Source organism: Ambystoma mexicanum, chromosome 10 (genome assembly GCF_040938575.1).
Source record: "Ambystoma mexicanum isolate Mex_15411 chromosome 10, UKY_AmexF1_1, whole genome shotgun sequence".
Taxonomy (NCBI): domain Eukaryota; kingdom Metazoa; phylum Chordata; class Amphibia; order Caudata; family Ambystomatidae; genus Ambystoma; species Ambystoma mexicanum.
The window spans coordinates 58,729,521-58,747,797 of NC_090932.1; the positions used below are offsets into that span (position 1 = coordinate 58,729,521).

Here is an 18,277-nt window from a genome sequence, read left to right on the forward strand (position 1 = left end):
TGGCTGGCAAGCAGGGATCAGTTTGTTCTTGAATTTCAACACCCCTTAAGGGCAAGGATAGTCTAGTTTCATCCAAGTTTCCAGAAGACCATCAGGCGTACTCCGGCCCATATCGGAAGAGGAGGATGGAAGCTCCCTTTTCAAGCTCTGCTCCAGCTGCGGGATGCGGAACCTGTTTGTGGAGGACAAACCCCTTCAGTGCCTCTGTCTCCATCCGGACCACAGTGAAGGAAGATTGCAAGATCTGTCTCATGGTTCACCAAGAGAACCATGAAAAATCGTCACAGTAGACTGGTGCCGTGGCTCAGCGCCAAGGCCTCTGCCCCGTGCCCCAAGCGGGGGTATGCCTCACCCAGGACTGACCGGTCTAAGGGGCACCTTTTTAAATCCTGGGAGGGCGCCCCATCCATGGGGGCCCAAGGCCAGGCCAAGCACTGTGAGTCAGTTTCCATCGGTCACCACGCAAGCGGGCCCCGCGATGGGCAGGGCGCCATCTGCCTCAATCGATCCAGCTCCTCCTCAGAGGAAATCCGCCAACCTGGCTAAGCTGCAGGAGAAGCCAGAGAATCCTAGGGTGCAAGAAAAGGCAGCCGACCTGCCAAAGGCGGCCCAGGCGGCGCAAGACAAATCGTCGACTGTCAAGATGGTGGGGCCATTCTCTCAATGGCCAAAGGGGCTGACCCTTTGAAGGTAATGCAGACTGTGCCCAGTCGCTCTACCCCTGAGGTGGGATGCTTCGACCGCTGCGCTTTTGCTCTTGCGTCCAGCGCATGACGATAAAACTAAAGGGGCACAGAATACCATACTACCTAAACCCTCGACAGAATGTGTTTCGTTAATGTTGAAACGCGCATCAATCGCTAAAAATCACCCAGTATCAAGGAAAAATAGAGGCGTCTCAACACCTGAAAGATGCATCAGTGTCATGGTCTGAACTCCCGTCTTCTGTGGGAGCTGCCGAACCCCACATTCCCTCTGACGGTTCTGCACCTACAGACTATAAACACTGTACGTTACAGATCAGCCTGAGGGGAAAGGGAAGTGAAGAAAATAACAAACGACACAGGAGCTCTTCTGACTTCTTGCTAAAGCACCTTGCACAGGAATTAAAGAGGTTGATGCATTTCATTTCAATCAGTAACATTTTCCATCTGAATCACCTTGATCTTATTTGCTATTACTTGTGATTCCTCTGCCACCGAATCACCTTGATCTTATTTGCTATTACTTGTGATTCCTCTGCCACCAGCTCAGAGGATTGATTTCAGAGTTAATCCTTGCATGGAACTTTTATTGCTGAATCTGCTCAAACTGTCCACCAAAGACTAGACTAAACTTTAGCACATGACTTTATATTTCATCCAGTTCCACTCATGTCTCTGTATCCACACAAATTCTAGAGTTTTACTAACCAGAATATTAAGACTTCTCAAACATTTTGTAACCTATCTTGACCGCTTCCAGCAATTGACCTGCAGTTTTGCTATCTGTTATCTTTTAGCACCTAACCGCATTTACAGCCTCTACTCAAATTCCAGCCTTCTTGCACAAATGCTCACTGATGCGCACCAGAGAACAAAATATCCCTTCAAAAAAACAAAAAATGGCCACAGGCACTCTAGTGCGCGAGTTAGGCCTTCTTCAGTGTTACTGCCAACAGTTTCCTAGAGAAAAGCCTTGCCGAAGTCCACTATAAAGACTCCACACGCGATTCAAGAATGAACATGTCTTTGAACATGAGACGATGTAAATACTGCAGAGCCGTGGTGTATTCCTATTGTTGGTGGTTTTTTAACGTTTCTACACCGCGCTGCGAAGACCTTGCGTGACTTCAAGAAACTATCCATTTACACTACGCAGGAGATCGCTTGAAGTTAAAAAGTCTGAGTCACATTAAACAAGGCAGATGCTTCAAAAAATCCCTTTTAAGTTCTCCGTGGCTCTTAAACCACGCAAAAGGGAAACCCTGCCTTGCTCAGTTGATCAAAGGTTACCAATGTGCAATGCTGCCTCAGGCGTCTTTTGAAAGAATTGTTTTTTTATTCTAAACGGTTCCTTTTCTTTACAAGTGCTATAGTTTTTTTCTGCCAGAGACTTGCTTTAAGCAATAACCAAACTTTAACTTGAACTCCAAAGCTAAGAGCTGTGCTCTCCTATTTTCTGTGGTCCCACCAGATTATCCTGCAGTGAATTCTTTCTCCCACACATCATTTTCTGCTTCATGGTTTTCTTGTTACTTCAAAAGTTAGGCCTTGGGGAAGGAGCTCCAACATACACGTCCAGACTCTTCATGGTTTGTTGATGAAAGGCAGTTGGAAACAGTCTGAGCTTGCAACCTGCCCTCAACATTCTAAATTGGATCACTGCTTAGCTAACCCACTATCTTGGCCTGGGTTAGAGCCCAAACCGCCATTTGTAGCACCAAAGTCTGCACATCTCTGAGAAGGAGAATTAAGGAAAACGATGCATTTTACGGGTTCCCCCAACACCCAGCCACCATCTGTAATCTCCCACGCCCGAGCATCCTAGGATGTAACTTTGCCCCAAGCCTGCCCATGTCCCCCACAACCAGCTGCCCCTAAAGAGGTCGCTACATATTCAAAGGCAACCTCACCCTTATTTCAATCTTTACAAAAGAAAAGTCAAAGGGAAGATCCAGAAGCAAGTGTTTCCACTAGCAGAAACACCTAAAACTGGGCCTTGGACTAGAGAGCGGTTTGAGGATACAATGGATAAGGTTTCATCCTTTGTCATTCATGGACGAGTTCCCAATTGGACAGAAAACCCTGGATTTTGAAATGAGAACCTCAATCTCAAACCCCCAGGGCGCATAAATCTCCAGCTCATACTGTCATTTCAAAAGGTTTTTATCAACTGTTTTTTATAACCGTTTTCACAAACAATGGTTAAAAACTACGTAACCTTACTACAATGTGGATACCCCATATTTTCAGTATATTTGTGCATTTTCTAGATTGGTATGTGGACTATTTGTACCTCTGTCAATAAACTACCCCTACCTGAGAGTTATCTGGTCACTCTGACCATGTTGCCCACGCATAAAGGTTTGGCTTCCCTTATCGGGTGTTGGCCTTCCCCTAGGGTTAGTGATTGTAGCTTTCTCAACCGAAGGTGGTACAAAAACTGATTTAACACTGTTGCTCCTGTTTTATTTACAAGTTGTTCTACATTCATGTTTGTTCCACTTCTCACCAGTGCCACACCGCTCACCATGGACAACGCAGCATACCCCTTTCTCGCTTACTCTGGAATTCCAGCAGTTGCCTTCAGTTTTCAAAAGGTAGGCGTTTATTATCAAAGAATGCTCTTTCTAATGTTTGATCCTATCCAAGCCTTTTGTGTGTCCAGGACTATAGGTGCTTGAGGTTTTCTTCAAACTCCTCCAATATTGGAGCACAATGCTTTCTTTTTGCTAGCCTGAATTGTTTTCAATTCTCTCCTTAAATGTATCCAATGTGGGGGCTCCAATAGGATGCTGGCGTATTCCAGAGGTGTTGTGATGGAAGACCACCTTTATGGTACTCTAGTTTCAATATCCAGTCCTAGGAGGGGTGGTTGAGGCCAGCAAACATGTCATTTTATAAAATCAGTAGCATGATTATACCCCTAGGCCCCATACTCTTTCGGCCACACTTGTTTGAGCAGACCCTTGCAGACGATGACTTCTCAAAAGTATGGAGGTTTGCAACTGGAGTCACCACGATCAGACTGTGACAGGCAATCCTCAATGCACAAACTAAGGATCAAGCTCAGCACATGTTGTGTTTTATTCAAGAAGGCTGCGGGTGTCTTTTAGTAAAAGGTAAAGAACTAGCAAGTTCCAAGGGTGCACTCGAACGGTGACTGCTGCAGCAGGGTACCTCATAAAGGAGCTGGGCAGTCCGCTGGTTGTTCCAGTGACCTTTCCAAAGACTAGGAAGGCACGAATCGTTGAGCAGGGATCAAGACTGATGGTCTCCACTCCCCTCTTACACCCCTCATTCGCAAGGCCTTGTTCCATCTCTGGGCTGGTCTAGTTTTAGGCATTTATTCTAGGGTTGCTCATAACTGTTTTCGCTGGGTTTTTTCTAAGCTTGAATACTTCACCTGTATTGCACTGGTTAGTATTGGTGATAACCCGGCTATAAACTGTTTTAGGTAAAGTGTTGGCGTTCTCTCTAGAACCTAGTTGTGTGACCATAATTACCAAGAGGTTGCTTTACTTAATTAATTGTATGTTTGTTTTCTCTGTCGTATTGATATTATTGGAGTGCTGGGTAGGTCTCATTGTAGCCCTAGACCACTCGCACCCCTCCTGAGTCTACCTTTTGCTGCTCTGCTAACTACCTTCATTTGGTTTGGCTAGACTTCAGTGTATTTCCTGTTAACCATAATAGGTTGACCTCCCAAAATCCACCCCAGGGTTTATTTTGGAAATCCCTCAACACTAGGTACAGTGGCAATGGGTTATTGTGGCCAGATGATGTGACTGCCAGTCTGGTCCCAGTCCACCTCCAAGTCAGTCTGTTGCTGGGCAGATGTGGTGCCTAGTGGCTGTCCAGGATTGGACAGCCCCTGCTATTTTCAATAGTGGAGATCCTTACTATTGGTGGCTCCAGCTTGAATCCTGGATCAAAGGACTCTTTGAGCCATTCATCATATCATTTGAGCCAGGCCCCTTACGAAGAGTAGTATCCTGCTGAACTGAAAATTGGCAGTGCAACTTCCAGGCTTCTTATCCATTTCCCTGGTGAAGCCCTGCTCCTTTGCTGATCTGCAGGAGGCCTTAATCTGCACTTTTACCCCTGCACTGGTAGGAACAACCGGTCTCTACTCCTGCTTGTGGTCCCTGCCCTTGGAAGCCTTTTGGAAGTGTCCCTGAACCATCCTTTCAGCTGACCATCTTCCTTGTGGGCTACATCTCTGCCTCAGTCGCTTTCCTGATTATGGGTGCAATACTCTGCAGACCCCTCGTATTGCAGCTCTCCAGCGCAGAGGGGCCTTGCAGGAACAGTCCGTTTCCACCATGTGGGGTAATGTCTGCCATTTATTTGAAGTTGCCATTGCTGATTGACGCCTTAAAGGCCCGTCCTGGTTATCCTGAGGTTGTCGCCGGGGTGGTTGTCCTTTTTCAGCCTAGCAGAGGTGTCCATTTCCCAGAACGGATCCACAGAGCATGGAAATGCCATCTAGTCAGACAAAAAACCTCAAGCTGAAAGTGGCCACTGCACCAGTGACCCGGCACCCCTGGACTTTCTCGGCCAAACCAAGGAATGAGGAAAGGGTGCCCAGCAATTCCTGGAATTTCTAATATGTTCCTGATTGAATCTGCGCGCATGGGGCGAGTTAACATTACTGTTCCTACATCCTGCACCACCCCTACCTCCTACAGGGTTGAACGTATGTAAATTCCTTATCCTACCTCTCCCTTGCCTGACCATGATCAGAGTTCTAGGGTTCTCCTCTAGAATTCCCAAAGGTGGTTGGATTGGGAGAGGTTGTGTAAAGACCTTTTCTCCAATTGCTCTTTAACTTTTAGACCATTACAAACTGCTTGTTGGCTTTGCCAACACTTGGTCAGACTTTAAAAAAACTTCTAGCCTTCTGAAGCAAACTACTTTGGGACTTGTTAGTTTAGGCCATCCCCCCCCACACGCCACTTTTCTAGCTAGGGATGGACTTTTGTAAGGTCGTGTACCCTGTGTATTGAAATGTTTATTTTGTAAATATTGGTTCTCTAGCTGATTGTTACTTATCTGTTTCTTTTATTAATTCAATTGCAAGTGTTGGTGCTGTTAGCAGAGCACACGAAGTTGGTTTTCAGTCAACTTCGACCATCTCGACGGCTGTAACGTGGGTTTCCTGCTGTCAACGCCTAAATCTACATACTGCTCGGCGACTGTTGACCTAGTGGCCTTGGCACTCAGGCCTGGCCTTAACAGTAGGGAGAGTGAGCCCTGGTTTATTTTTCTCTGAGAATGCATTTCTTTCACCACTCTCCTTTACCTCTTGGTCTGGCTGCCGCTAACCTCTGCTATGGAGATGACTCCTTTAATTTCCCTAGAAAGACACCCATCGCCAATGCAACAAGTGTCTTCCTCGTGACCACGGCGAGCACTCATGTAGGGCTTGTAAACTTTTTCGGCCTAAGACGCTGAAACAGACGGACTAAGCAATGGGTGGCCTACATTATGCAGGCCAAAAACTTTTCCCATCAGCAGCCATGGCTCCGATTCAGAAGCAATTGACCTTTCCACAGAGCATACAAGCTCCCATGTGTCCATCCCCAGCCCAGATAGGCAGGCACCTGCTATGCGGATGTTGCACCCCAGCGACAAGGGCACCCACACACCACGTGTAACTAAACACACAAGCCATAAGTCCTCTTTGACTGGTTCATTGAAGAAAACCTCAATGCCCGTAGCCCCACGAAGGCTTCGGTGGTGCCTTTTTGAACCTTACTGTTCGGCGCCCTCCACGCAACCACACCCGCGGCAGGCAAATGAGCATACAGCTTCCTCTGGAACGGCGGGTTCCCTTAACTCCCACTACAGTCGACCAACCGTCCATAGGCGCTCTAACGCCGTAGGACTCGGCTCGCCAACCCCAGCAACGCCTACAGGTGCGCAGAAACCCTCTATGCGGTCGATGGTGCTTCCGAAGCTCTGCAAGATGCTTTCGGGTACCGTTTCGACAGCTGGGGACACCATGGGGACCCGCTCTGCCCGGGGGGTTCTATTCTGAGGCCCCCATGCCACTTTCTATGTCATTACATAAGGGTTCACCCCTTGCAGGCAGCCCTTTGCACCCTGTGACACTTCGGCTTCCTCAGAATGGGCATGGGAGAGGTTTGAACAGTGTATGGCTAATATGTCTGAGTTCATCAACCTTTCAGACCAGTATGACAGTGCCTTGAAGAGACATAGGGAAATGGACTCCTGCCACATCCCCCCCCACCCCATAAATCTCTGAAACTTCCCTCCCCCAGTGCCCAGTTTCCCTCTTTGGAGGAACCACAGGAACACTGCGTTAATCATTTTTTGGGGACGACCCTGAGGACCCAGGTCAGGATGTTTCTTAGAGGTTTTTACCTTGATGACCAAGATCCCGTTAATCAATACCCAGACTGGGATCAGGCGGATGACCAGGGCTCGTGGCACACACCGCCACATAACACTGACCTAGACATATCTGTCTGGATCCCCCCCACTACTCCCCTGCAGAGAGATTTGTCAGTTGACGACCAAATGCTGTTTAACTCCTTAAAGAGCAGCTGACCATTTATTTTTTTATTAAACTGATTTTGTTTGATCACAAACTTTACATTCTCATTGAAAAAGGAAGTTAACAAAGAAAAGGAAAAAGTCAATTATACTTAGTAAATTTTTTCAAGGTCATTTATATATCTCTGTGAACTTGATATACTGCAAAGATTATTCAATTAACATCTCTTCATAGTCCTTTACTGCTATTACTCTATAAATAAGCACTTTACCATTCCCTAGAACAGTATGCCCATAGTTTATTGCAATCCATCTGTCTAGCTTGTTGTGGGAGCATTAATGCGAAATATTTGTCTTTTACACTTCACTGCCGGACATTCCATGATGAGGTGAAAAAGGGTTTCTTTTTGTTCTCGTTGACTACAAAATCTACAGAAAGCATCTTCAGCGGATAGCTGCTTTGTAGACATGAGGTATTCACGCGTAGGCAGGAGGTTCAATCTTAATCTTAAGAATGTATTCCTCATATGCCGATCCGGAAACAGATCAATATTGAGGCAGTTGGTTCAGCGCTCTTCTATATTTGAATGAATATCCATCTGATACTGCGCTTTTTCTGCTAAAGTGCCTATCCAATCTTTACATTGGATTTTTGGCTTTACTTTAAGTGAGCGGTTGATTAACATCTCACTTGTTACTTCCACATTTTCCATCCATTGTATGCATGATTTTTTCCATATATTTATCAGTGTCATTTATTGAATTTGGCCTCTCACGCAAGATGTCTATTGGAGTGATGTTATCCTCTGAGTGTTTTCCTGTATAAGTCTAAGGGCCGCATTACACGGTAGGCGGAGAACCATAGCGCTATTAGCGCCATGGTTCATGCCGGTAAAATACCGGCACCGCTTTGGTGGAAAGGGGAATTACCGCCCCATTCCAAGGTTGGCGGGGTGGTAATTCCCCCTTCCACCATTGCCCTTCCCCATTCCCATTTTTGCCCCATAGGGCATAATGAGAATGGGGAAGGCGCTAATTACGGAACCGCAAATTGCGGTACCGTAATTAGCGCCCTGGGTCCCTTTGCGGGTTGGTTTTTAACGCCTGCAAAAGCAGGCGTTTAATTCCCCAACCCGCAAAGGGACCTCGTAGTAAGGCGGTAAGGATTTACTGGTAACGGTAAAATACTGGTACCGGTAAACCCTTACCGCCTACCGTGTAATGAGGCCCTAAATGTGTTCAATCGACTATGGATTCCAAAGATTGTATAGCCAGCTCATATCTGATTCGCGGCATTGGGTATGATGCTGGTAATGAGTGTCTTCCTCCAGAAAATGGCTTTTATTTGATTCCAGATTTCCCACGATCTATTCAACAGTTTCACTTCATATGTCAGAATGGCTATTACCTTTTGACGCTAGAATGTTATCACTGGTTTCTTTTTATCAAATATTTTCCATATTTTTTATGGATAGCTAATCCTTGGCGGGCCAAGGAAAGTCTTGATTTTTAGATGTTCTGACCATGCTGTATCTATTTCAGATTGGTTCACCCAAATGCCCAAATATTTGACTGTTTTTTCTATTGATGTTTAAGTTATTCAGTTTGGTATAATGTACTAGGTTTAGCAGTAAGTTGTCTTGTCAAACAAGACAATATCATCCGCGTATAACATATGTGATTCTGGTGGCATTCAGGTTCAGTGGAGCTCCAGTTATCATTGCTAGGCTTGTTCCGAAATCTGAAATGTACTGTATAAATAGCATTGTAGCCAAGGGGCAGCCTTGTTTTAAGCCATTCATTGTTGAAATTGTTAACACGCCCTCTAATGATGGCCTTACCCGGATCGAGGTTTGGGAATGGAGGGCTTTTATTGGTTCTATTAAATCTTTCGGACAATTCCACATTGTCAGTTTTTCCCAGAGCTTCTGTCGATTCACTGAATCAAAGGCTAGTTGTAGGTCCACAAAAATTGCATAGGTATTGATCTTTTTTCCTCAATGCTTCATGTTTTAAGCAGTTTAGCAGTATTAAATTGACATTTGCAATGACATTCTTTGTGAAACCGGTTTGTCTTGGGTCAAGACATCCGTTCTAAGAAGCCCAATTGGATAGTTTCTTGAGTAGGAATCCCACAAGTTTTGACCAAAGGATCTAAAAGGGCAATTTGGCCCCACCTCCTTGCGCAATGGCAGCACACAGGGCACAGATATGGGTGGAAGCACAAAGCCACATAGGTTGGGAAGGGAATATCACCCCGGTCCAACCGTTGTGGAAGAACAGATACTTACCCAAACTCAATGTGCTTCCAAAATGGGCGAGCTGGGAGTAACCAAGGTCAGTGATGTAATACATGGAGGTAAAATGTATTACATCTTCGAGAATCTAGTATATCAGTTTGATCTACCTTTGACAGAACACTTCCACTACAGGGAAATGTCCAACGCACTGGGAACACACTTGCCGGACCTTTCTGATATGCCTGAATGCACACCAATTGAAAGAAACATTGTACTAGATTGAGTGGATGTTGAACCAACTTCTATAATGTACAACGCATTCTCTTCATTCGCAACAGCAGCTCTCTAGTTTGAAAGCCAAATGGGAAAAAGATGGGGGCCTATTACAACCTGAGGACTGGACCACAGCCCTAATGTATCCCAGGGAAACTGCCATCTCTGCCAGAATCAGACTTGTACAACTTAAAATATTACATAGGATATACTACCCAAGGGTGGCGCTATATCAATGGGGTAAAATAAGACCCCAACTTCCTGAGATTTCAAGAGGGGAAAACCTTCTTCCATATCCTGAGGGAATGCCCACAAATTCAACTTTTCTGGCAGAAATGTTGTAATAGGCTTTCAATGGTTATGGGCCGAGCAGTACCCATGGATCCGAAATTGGTGATACTGGGAGTGGAGGGGGGTGGTGATGTCTCGCTTTGAGAAACTATTATTTTCAACGGCTACAGGAATTGCTAAAAGGAACGTAGCACAATTGTGGGGCTCGAACCTCACTCCACAATATGATCAATGGGTGGCAGATGTGGATGCGTGTATCGCAATGGAGAACAGGGTATACACGGCTAGAGACTGCCCCGGAAAGGCTCATACGGCTTGGCAAAGATGGGAAGAAAACTAGTGAAACGCATTGGAATGTCATGGTGAACGGCAATTGTGTAAGACTAACTTGATCTGTATACATAATGAAACGAGATGTGTTGAAGTACCCATACAATGTATCAAATGTATGACCTGTGATTTATGTTTGTATGTTTGCAATGTATTGAATAATGTTTTTCTCGCAAAATTAATAAAAATGTGTTAAAAAAAAAGGGGCAATTGGGCGATAGTTCGAGGGTAAATTCCTGCATCTTGTTTGTAAATAGGAATTAATATCGGTTTTCCATGTCTTTGGAACCTCGGCAAGATTATTAATGTTAAATAAATGGAGGTAGATGTCAGCCCATACCTCTGGGAACTTCTTAATGACAGCGTTACTAAGGCCATCTGTCCCTGGGGCTAGTGAGCCATTTAAATGTTCAATGTGGTTTACAATTTCCTTGTGGTCCCAGATCATGTCCCAGGTGTTTAGAGGATCTGTGGTCACTTTAGCTTGCCGTGTAAATTTGCAAAATGTACCACCCAATCAGCTTCTGATACACCAGAGATTAATCTATTTGTTTGACCTTCTTTACCATTGATTAAATTCCACAAATCTGTGGTGTTTCTTTGGTTTAGTTCCTTTCGCATATTTTCAGAGTAATTTTGTAATATCTGTGCATGATGTTTTTTAACCCACTTCCTTCTATTGTTGTTTAAGCTGTTTTGCTACTGTTGTACATTGTTTTGGGCTCAAATTTGCAGCATCTTTAATATTCATTCTTAAATCTTTTTCTTTTCATGCAATGTTGTACACGTGGGCGTGTTTCATTCTCTGCTTCTGTTTGCAATTTTTATTAGACTTGAATGGTATTAATCATACTCCAGTTTTTCTCTGTCCAACAGTTTTGTGTTGAGAAGGGTTTCTTTTAAGGTACCTAACTGCAAATCAGCAATAAGCAGGTTGAGACCATTGTTTAGTAATAGTTGAGGTAACTGTTGTGTTTGAGATCGTGGTGGACCACTTCCCATTGCATCGTCACTTTGTGATGGTCACTAAATTGAGGTGGAATCACTTGCATTTTAATTTTTGCTCTCATGGTTTCGGGGATATAAATATAATCCAAGAGAGAAGTTGTATGGATGCCTACCCATGTTGGCTTAACTTGTGAATCCTCTGTAAACTGCACATTGGCGAGTCATGTCTTGCTTGTCCATTTCCTTTTTCCATACATATTCCAGTGCAGATCTTAGTTCCAGCTGGGTTAAGTAGGTGTATATTTACATTGCCGCATATTACTTCAATTTCAGCATACTTTATCTGCAGATCGGTGTTTGATAGAACTGTGTTGATGAATGTTGTCTCATGAATTGCAGCTGAGCTCCAGTATAGGTTTATCAAAGCAAATCTTTCCAGCTTACTTTCATGAGTATGGCAAACTTCATTTGTGTTCACTAATGACAATGGCTCTAGTATTGTAATTTGTGTGAAGGCGTTAGGATTGTATGACTATCGTTATCTTCTCCTTTGCCTTGTTAGAAGCTCTGCTGAAGGGCGGTCTTTTACTCTCTCAATCGCGGGATTTATCATCGTTATGAAGCCATCACATGTTGGTTGGTGTGCAATCCATGTCTCTTGTAGACATCACATCAAAGGACTGTAAATCTGTGTTGGTATTTCTAAAGAGATGTGGTGATCCCCTCGTGTTCCATGAGCATAGGGATATAGATAGACTAGCTGGTGCTCGTGATTGTTGTTGTTGCTTTACACCTGGTCTTCTGTCAATTCTATAATCCCCATTGCTAGCCTCTTTGCTCTCTCCTTTTTGCTCTCATTTGATTCGCTGATCTTATGGGACTCGAATGGATTGAACTTAGTAAATCTTGGTGGATAAAAGGCTGATGTAGGGTGTTTCTCGAAGATTGCAATTTTGAGATGCTGCTTTGTCTTGGATTTTTTTTTGTCATTTGTATTTTGGATTTTTGAAAATGATAATCATTTGTTGGCGAAACCCCAAAATTCAAAATTGGTTGTAACTCCATCACTTGATCTAGTAGAAGCTGCATAGTAAATTGCATCTCCACTATGTCGGTTTCTCCGTCAAATTGAAGATCGAGCAGGGCTGTCGTGAAACTTGTCTGATTGGTGTGTGGTTCTGTCTGTTTTATCCTTTGGAGTCCGAGTGGGGATTGATATTTCTAGATCGATTTCCGAGATGTCTTCACACGATAGAATATTGCTCTCTAAATTAATGGAATGACCTTGCTCGTATAAATCTATGTACAATGATTCATCTTGTGCTTCAATCGAGTTCTCACCAATGTTTGTACCAATTACTATCCCTTCCCTTTCTACACTCAGTTGACAAATTGATTAGCAGATCTTGTATTTCTTGATCTTCGTTTGAGATTGCAACCTATGGCAGAGTATCAACCTTAGTCTTCGCAATGGTATTTTTTGAGCATGTCGTTTTTTCTCTTAACAGTTTGACTTGTCTGATTCGTTGGTAGAGTCAAGTTGCGCAAATAGGCCTCCAAGCCTCTAGTGGGTGGTTTTAAGATTGCTACACACGAAGCCACCCCTGACTCGGACTTCATGGAGGACTTCCTCAAGGAAAAAGCTCTGGTTAGCCAAGCCATTCCCTTATTAAATTCTATTAAGATGCCTGGCTCCTTCCTTACTGTCCTCTTCCCTTACACAGAGTTAATCCCTGTGTGAAAAGATTATTTTGCCAAGGCCCCTGTGTCCCCCTCTACATAAGGGGCCATGCCACACCGGACTCCTTGGTCGTAACAACCGCTCGCAAGCAGGCAGGGGTACCACTGATCTTGGCAGAATCCCCTCCAGACAAGGATTGCAAAAAACATTATGCCCTTGATAAGCGCATCACTGCCTCTGCCGCGTACTCCACGAGGATTGCTAACACCACGCTCCTTCCGAGCTACAGTGATGTTCAGTGAGGCCTAGTACTGCATGGCCTTCAGGAAGTTCCAGAGCCTACCCGATCATGCTTGCTGGCAGTCATGGCTGAAGGCAGACTAGTTACCCAGAATATCCTGAAGAACACTCCAGACTCGACCGAACCTGCAGGGCACACTGTTGCTCAGGGCACCCTACTTAAGCGTCATGCCTGAGTCAAGAACTCTGGGTTCAAACCTGAAACACAAGCCTTCTTAATTAACAAGCCTGTGGAGGAATCCAACCTATTTGACACGCTGGAAACTGCAAAAAGAGCATGAGAAATTAAAGTCACTTAGCCAGATTTCGGCTAAGCCTTTTCACCAGCGCGGCGGCCTTAATGCCTGCCTGTCCTTTTGTGGCCAATCCTTCTCCCGCCTGCCCCAAGGTCAGCTCAGGGGTGGCCCCTGGTCCTCCGGACAGGGCTACTCTGCCAATTTCCAGTATCTGCAAAGATGCTCTCGTAGGGTCAAGGGCAAAGGTAGAAACTCTTCTCCCCGGCCTCCACCTCCACGTGACTCGCCTGTACAAGTCTCCTCTCACGCTTCCCCTGTCGGGGGTCGCATGTCACCATTTATTCACGCCTGGGAGGGGATCACATCAGATCTTTGGGTACTAAGGACCATCGCCCACGAGTACTGTATACAGATCCTCCGACCACCTCGCTACCACCCACCAAGAAGCAGACGCCTGTCGCCAGAGCACCTGCGCATCCTGCTAGAAGTAGTTCATGTCCTGCTGGAAAAGGGCGCCATCAAAGTTGTCTCCCCTTCTCCTGGTAAACGAGGATATTTATTCAGTGTACTTCCTTGTACGCAAAAAGGATCTTACCATGCTCTTTGTTCTAGACCTATAAACAAGTATGTCAAAACTCCAAAAGTTCACAATGACAACTCTCCAGGAGGTAAACCCATTGCTGCAGCAGTGGGATTACATGGCCAACATTTTCTGGGGTCTCTAATTCAGACAGAAGACTGGCTTATCTTCCCCTCCGAGAGGGTCCAAAACATGCTGTTCCATATCCCTCACTATGTAGCTAGTCACCAGTTGACTGTACGCAAGGCCTTGTGGCTGCTGGGGATGATGCCTTCCTGCTTTCTAGTTTCTCACGCTCATCTGCGCATGCGCCCCATGCAAAAGTGGCTCTCGAGCCAGTGGTGTCAGGCAAGTGGGACGATCTAGTGGTTGTCTCGACAGCACTCGTTTTTTTTTTTTATTTTTTATTTTTTATTGAATTTTCAACACAAACAATGATACAAACCCAACAGCAGTGCAATAAACAATATTCCAATAAACATTTAACCATTAGTGCGCACTACTCCCCTGATCCCTCCCCCCTCGCGAGCCATTTTCCATGTCTTGTTCCGCTTCTGTTTCACATGAGCGAGCATCGTCATCATCTGGATCTCCCAAAACCCCTGTCCCGAATATGCAGGATATCAATGTCTTCCATGCCATCAAAGAGCCCAGTTCCTCCTCCCAAGCCATACAACTCGCCTCTTGCCACACCGCTGTCTCAGCCTCCGCCCATTTCTGTAGGTCATTCCACCACACCTCAACCCGTGGCTTGTTACATTTTTTCCAGCCCATGGCTATTCGTCGTTTGGCCAGCACATACGCTAAGTCTTTCAGTTTGCTTACATGTTTCTGCTGTCGAGGTCTGGGAAACCCACCCAGAAGGCATGCCCAGGCGGTGTCTATGGCAAACGTGACCCCTCTCTCTCTCAGCTTGCGCGCCGCCTCCCTCCAGAACCCCTCGATCACTGGGCACGCCCAAAACATATGCGTCATGTCCGCATTTTCTTCGTCGCATTTGGGGCACGCCTGTCTGCCTGCATTCCGAAATTTGGATATCCTCAGAGGGGTCATGTACGCTCTGTGCGTGACGTACAGTTGTATTTGCTGCAGTCTGGCATTTCGAGACACTTTCCTGTGGTACCCCAAAGCCCGTTCCCACATCCCATCTCCCATTTCGATCCCCACCTCACTCTCCCATTCCAATCGTAGGCATGTCAGTTCCTTCCCAACTTTCGACATCACCATCTCATACAGCCTAGAAATTTCATGTCCCCCTTCCGTTGTATCATACATCCCCGCCATCGTAACCTCCGATTCGTCTGCCATGATATTCTCAGGCCACAGTTCCCGAATTTTCTTCCCCAATCTATGGTATGTAACATATTGGCCTTCGTGCAATCCAATCTCCTCGCTAAGTTCCACAAACCCCTTAATAGCACCCTCCTGCCACACATCGCCCAATGTCACCAACCCCACCGATTCCCAGTAGGTCCTAATAATCTCCCTCAGCTGTCCATCCACCCTCGCCAGGGCAACCAGTGGAATTTGCGGAGAACACGGAAGTGGGTCACCCATCATTGTACATGCCCGTCTCCACACCTTCCACCCCAGCTTCACCATCGCCGGGTACCTTCTCGTGACAGCCTCGGGCAACCAAATGACCTCCTTTAAGAAAAATGGGGCACAATCTTGCCCGAATAGTCTAAGTTCTGGGGTCTCTTCGTCGGACAGCCATTTAGACACAAACTGTAGTTGGCTCGCTATGTAATACGCCTCAAAGTTTGGGAGTTTGACTCCCCCCTTTTCATGAAAGTTCTGTAACTTCCAGAGCGCTACTCTGTTACGAGTACCATGCCACAGAAACTCTCTGCAAACCCCATTTATTTTAGTGAAAAAACCCTTAGGGATCATGTATGGGATGTTGCTAAAGTAATGTAGCAGCCTAGGCAGAACTACCATCTTGATCATCGCCCCACGCCCCATCATCGCTAGGGGCAACTTCTGCCAAAAGCTCATACATGCGCGTATCTTCTCAACCGCCATCTCTGTGTTGCGCTTGTATTCTTCCTCCACCGTGTGGTAGATATCTATTCCCAGGTAACGGAATGTGTTGACTGACCAGGGCACCTGGAGCACCGGCAGCCGCTCCGTGGGAACACCCCTATAACAGCCCAACGGGAAAATGTACGATTTCTGGGGGTTGACCGCTATGCCCGACAACCTCGCATATCTCCCCATCACGTCCAGGATATATTGTAAATTCTCCTCCGGATGACTCAAGTACAATAACAAGTCGTCCGCATACAGGGATATCAGATGGTTTTCTCCCCCCACCTCAATGCCCACGATATCATACTGCTGCCGCAAGTACAGTGCCAGAGGCTCCAGGGCCAAGATATACAACATCGGGGACCAAGGACACCCCTGTCTAGTGCCTCTACTAAGCTGCCATCTCTCGGATATAATCATGCCCGTCCGAACTCTAGCCAGCGGAGCGCTGTACAGCAGCTCCGCCCATCTAATATATCCTGGTCCCAGTCCGTATCCTCTCAAGGCCGCCAGCAGCCACTTCCAATTAACCGAGTCAAAGGCTTTAACAGCGTCCAACGACACTATCGCCATTTCCCCATCACTGTTAGATCCCATTTCAATCACCCGGTGGAGTCGTCTATGGTTTTGGGCAATGTTTCTCCCCGGGACATATCCCGTTTGGTCCGGGTGTACCAGTTTGCCTATCACCCTCAGCAGTCTGTTGGCCAGGACAGCCGTTAGTATTTTGCTGTCCTGATTCAGCATAGATATTGGTCTGTACGACCCACAACTATGCCCGGGTTTATTAGGCTTAGGGAGCGGTATAATAATCGCTTCCCTGAGCGATTCCGGCAACCTCCCCTTCTCGAACGCCTCATTAAGCATATCAAGCATCGGGGGAGTACTTCCGCTCCAAAAGTTTTATAAAATTCACTGGGCAGGCCGTCCGTTCCTGGGGTCTTGCTAGTGGGTAGCTGCCGGACGACCGCCTCCAACTCCCCTAGTGTTATTGGGGCATCTAGTTCCTCTCTCTCCTCCGTGCTCACCCTGGGCAGCCCGATATCTTGCAGGGTCTCCAGCATTTCCTCCCGGTCGCCGCCACCCGGATCCCCATACAATGCTTTATAGTAATTTACGAATTCCTCATTGACACCCTCCTGGGTATCTATCTGCTCCCCATCCTCTCTAATTATTGTCCTAATCGGGGGCCTCGGGGTTTCTCTTTTATATAACCATGCCAAAAGACGACCCGTTTTATCTCCTCCCGCATGTTGCCTTTCAATATACTTTTTGTAATTTAGATTACAGAGCCTCCCCCAATGTTCTGTACACTGCTGCTGCAGTTTAAGCACCAGTTCGTTATCTATATGCTCGCTCTTCAGCACCTTTTCCAGCTCTCTCTCCGCCTTCTGTAAATCGACCAGGGCCCCATTCTGCAAACCTTTCGATTTAGCAATCGCCACCCCTCGTACCACAACCTTAAAGGCCTCCCACAGAGTTCCCGCCGAGTCAACGCTGCCAGTGTTGGTATCGAAATAGCTAACTATTTCCTCCTGCATGTCTTCCCTAAAAACCTGGTCTTTAAGCGCCTCTGCGCGCAGGCGCCACGTCGGGATCCGCGCTCTGGGGCGGCCATATTGCCATCCCACCACCATAGGCGAGTGGTCCGAGAGGACCCTCGCTCTATATTCCGCACTAGACACATCCCCCAAGACGTCCGACGTGGCAAAAATATAGTCTAGCCTAGTGTGCAACCGCTGCGGGGCCGAGTAATGCGAGTACTGTCTCTCATTGGGGTGCTTGGTCCTCCACACGTCATCGAGCTCAAAGTCCCGCAGCAGCGTCCGCAGCACCCGGGCTGCCGGGGCGGGCCTAATCACCTTATCGTCGGATCTGTCCATCCCCGGGTCCAACACACAGTTAAAATCCCCTCCCCAGAACACCACACTCCCCACACACCAACTCAAGTTGGTACTCATGGTCCGGAAGTACTCTGCCGTGCCCTGGTTCGGGGCATACGTGTTCACTACACACATCTCTCTGTTCTCGACTACCCCTCTCACCATAGCCAGACGCCCCTCAGTATCCACACGTTCCTGCTGCAGTTGAAACGGGACATGCGGCGCCACCCAGATCAGCACGCCTCTAGCATAAGCTGAGTA

General features: G+C 46.5%; 1 protein-coding gene across 3 annotated transcripts in view; it reads left to right on the forward strand.

The window, feature by feature from the left end:
- TFRC (transferrin receptor) overlaps positions 1-18,277 on the forward strand; it is an 858,836-nt gene that overhangs the window by 640,756 nt on the left and 199,803 nt on the right. For all 3 annotated transcript variants that reach the window (XM_069617499.1, XM_069617501.1, XM_069617500.1), the window contains exon 16: positions 3,217-3,301. In XM_069617499.1, coding sequence (XP_069473600.1) covers positions 3,217-3,301 — 85 coding nt within the window. The remainder of the gene's footprint in view (positions 1-3,216; positions 3,302-18,277) is intronic.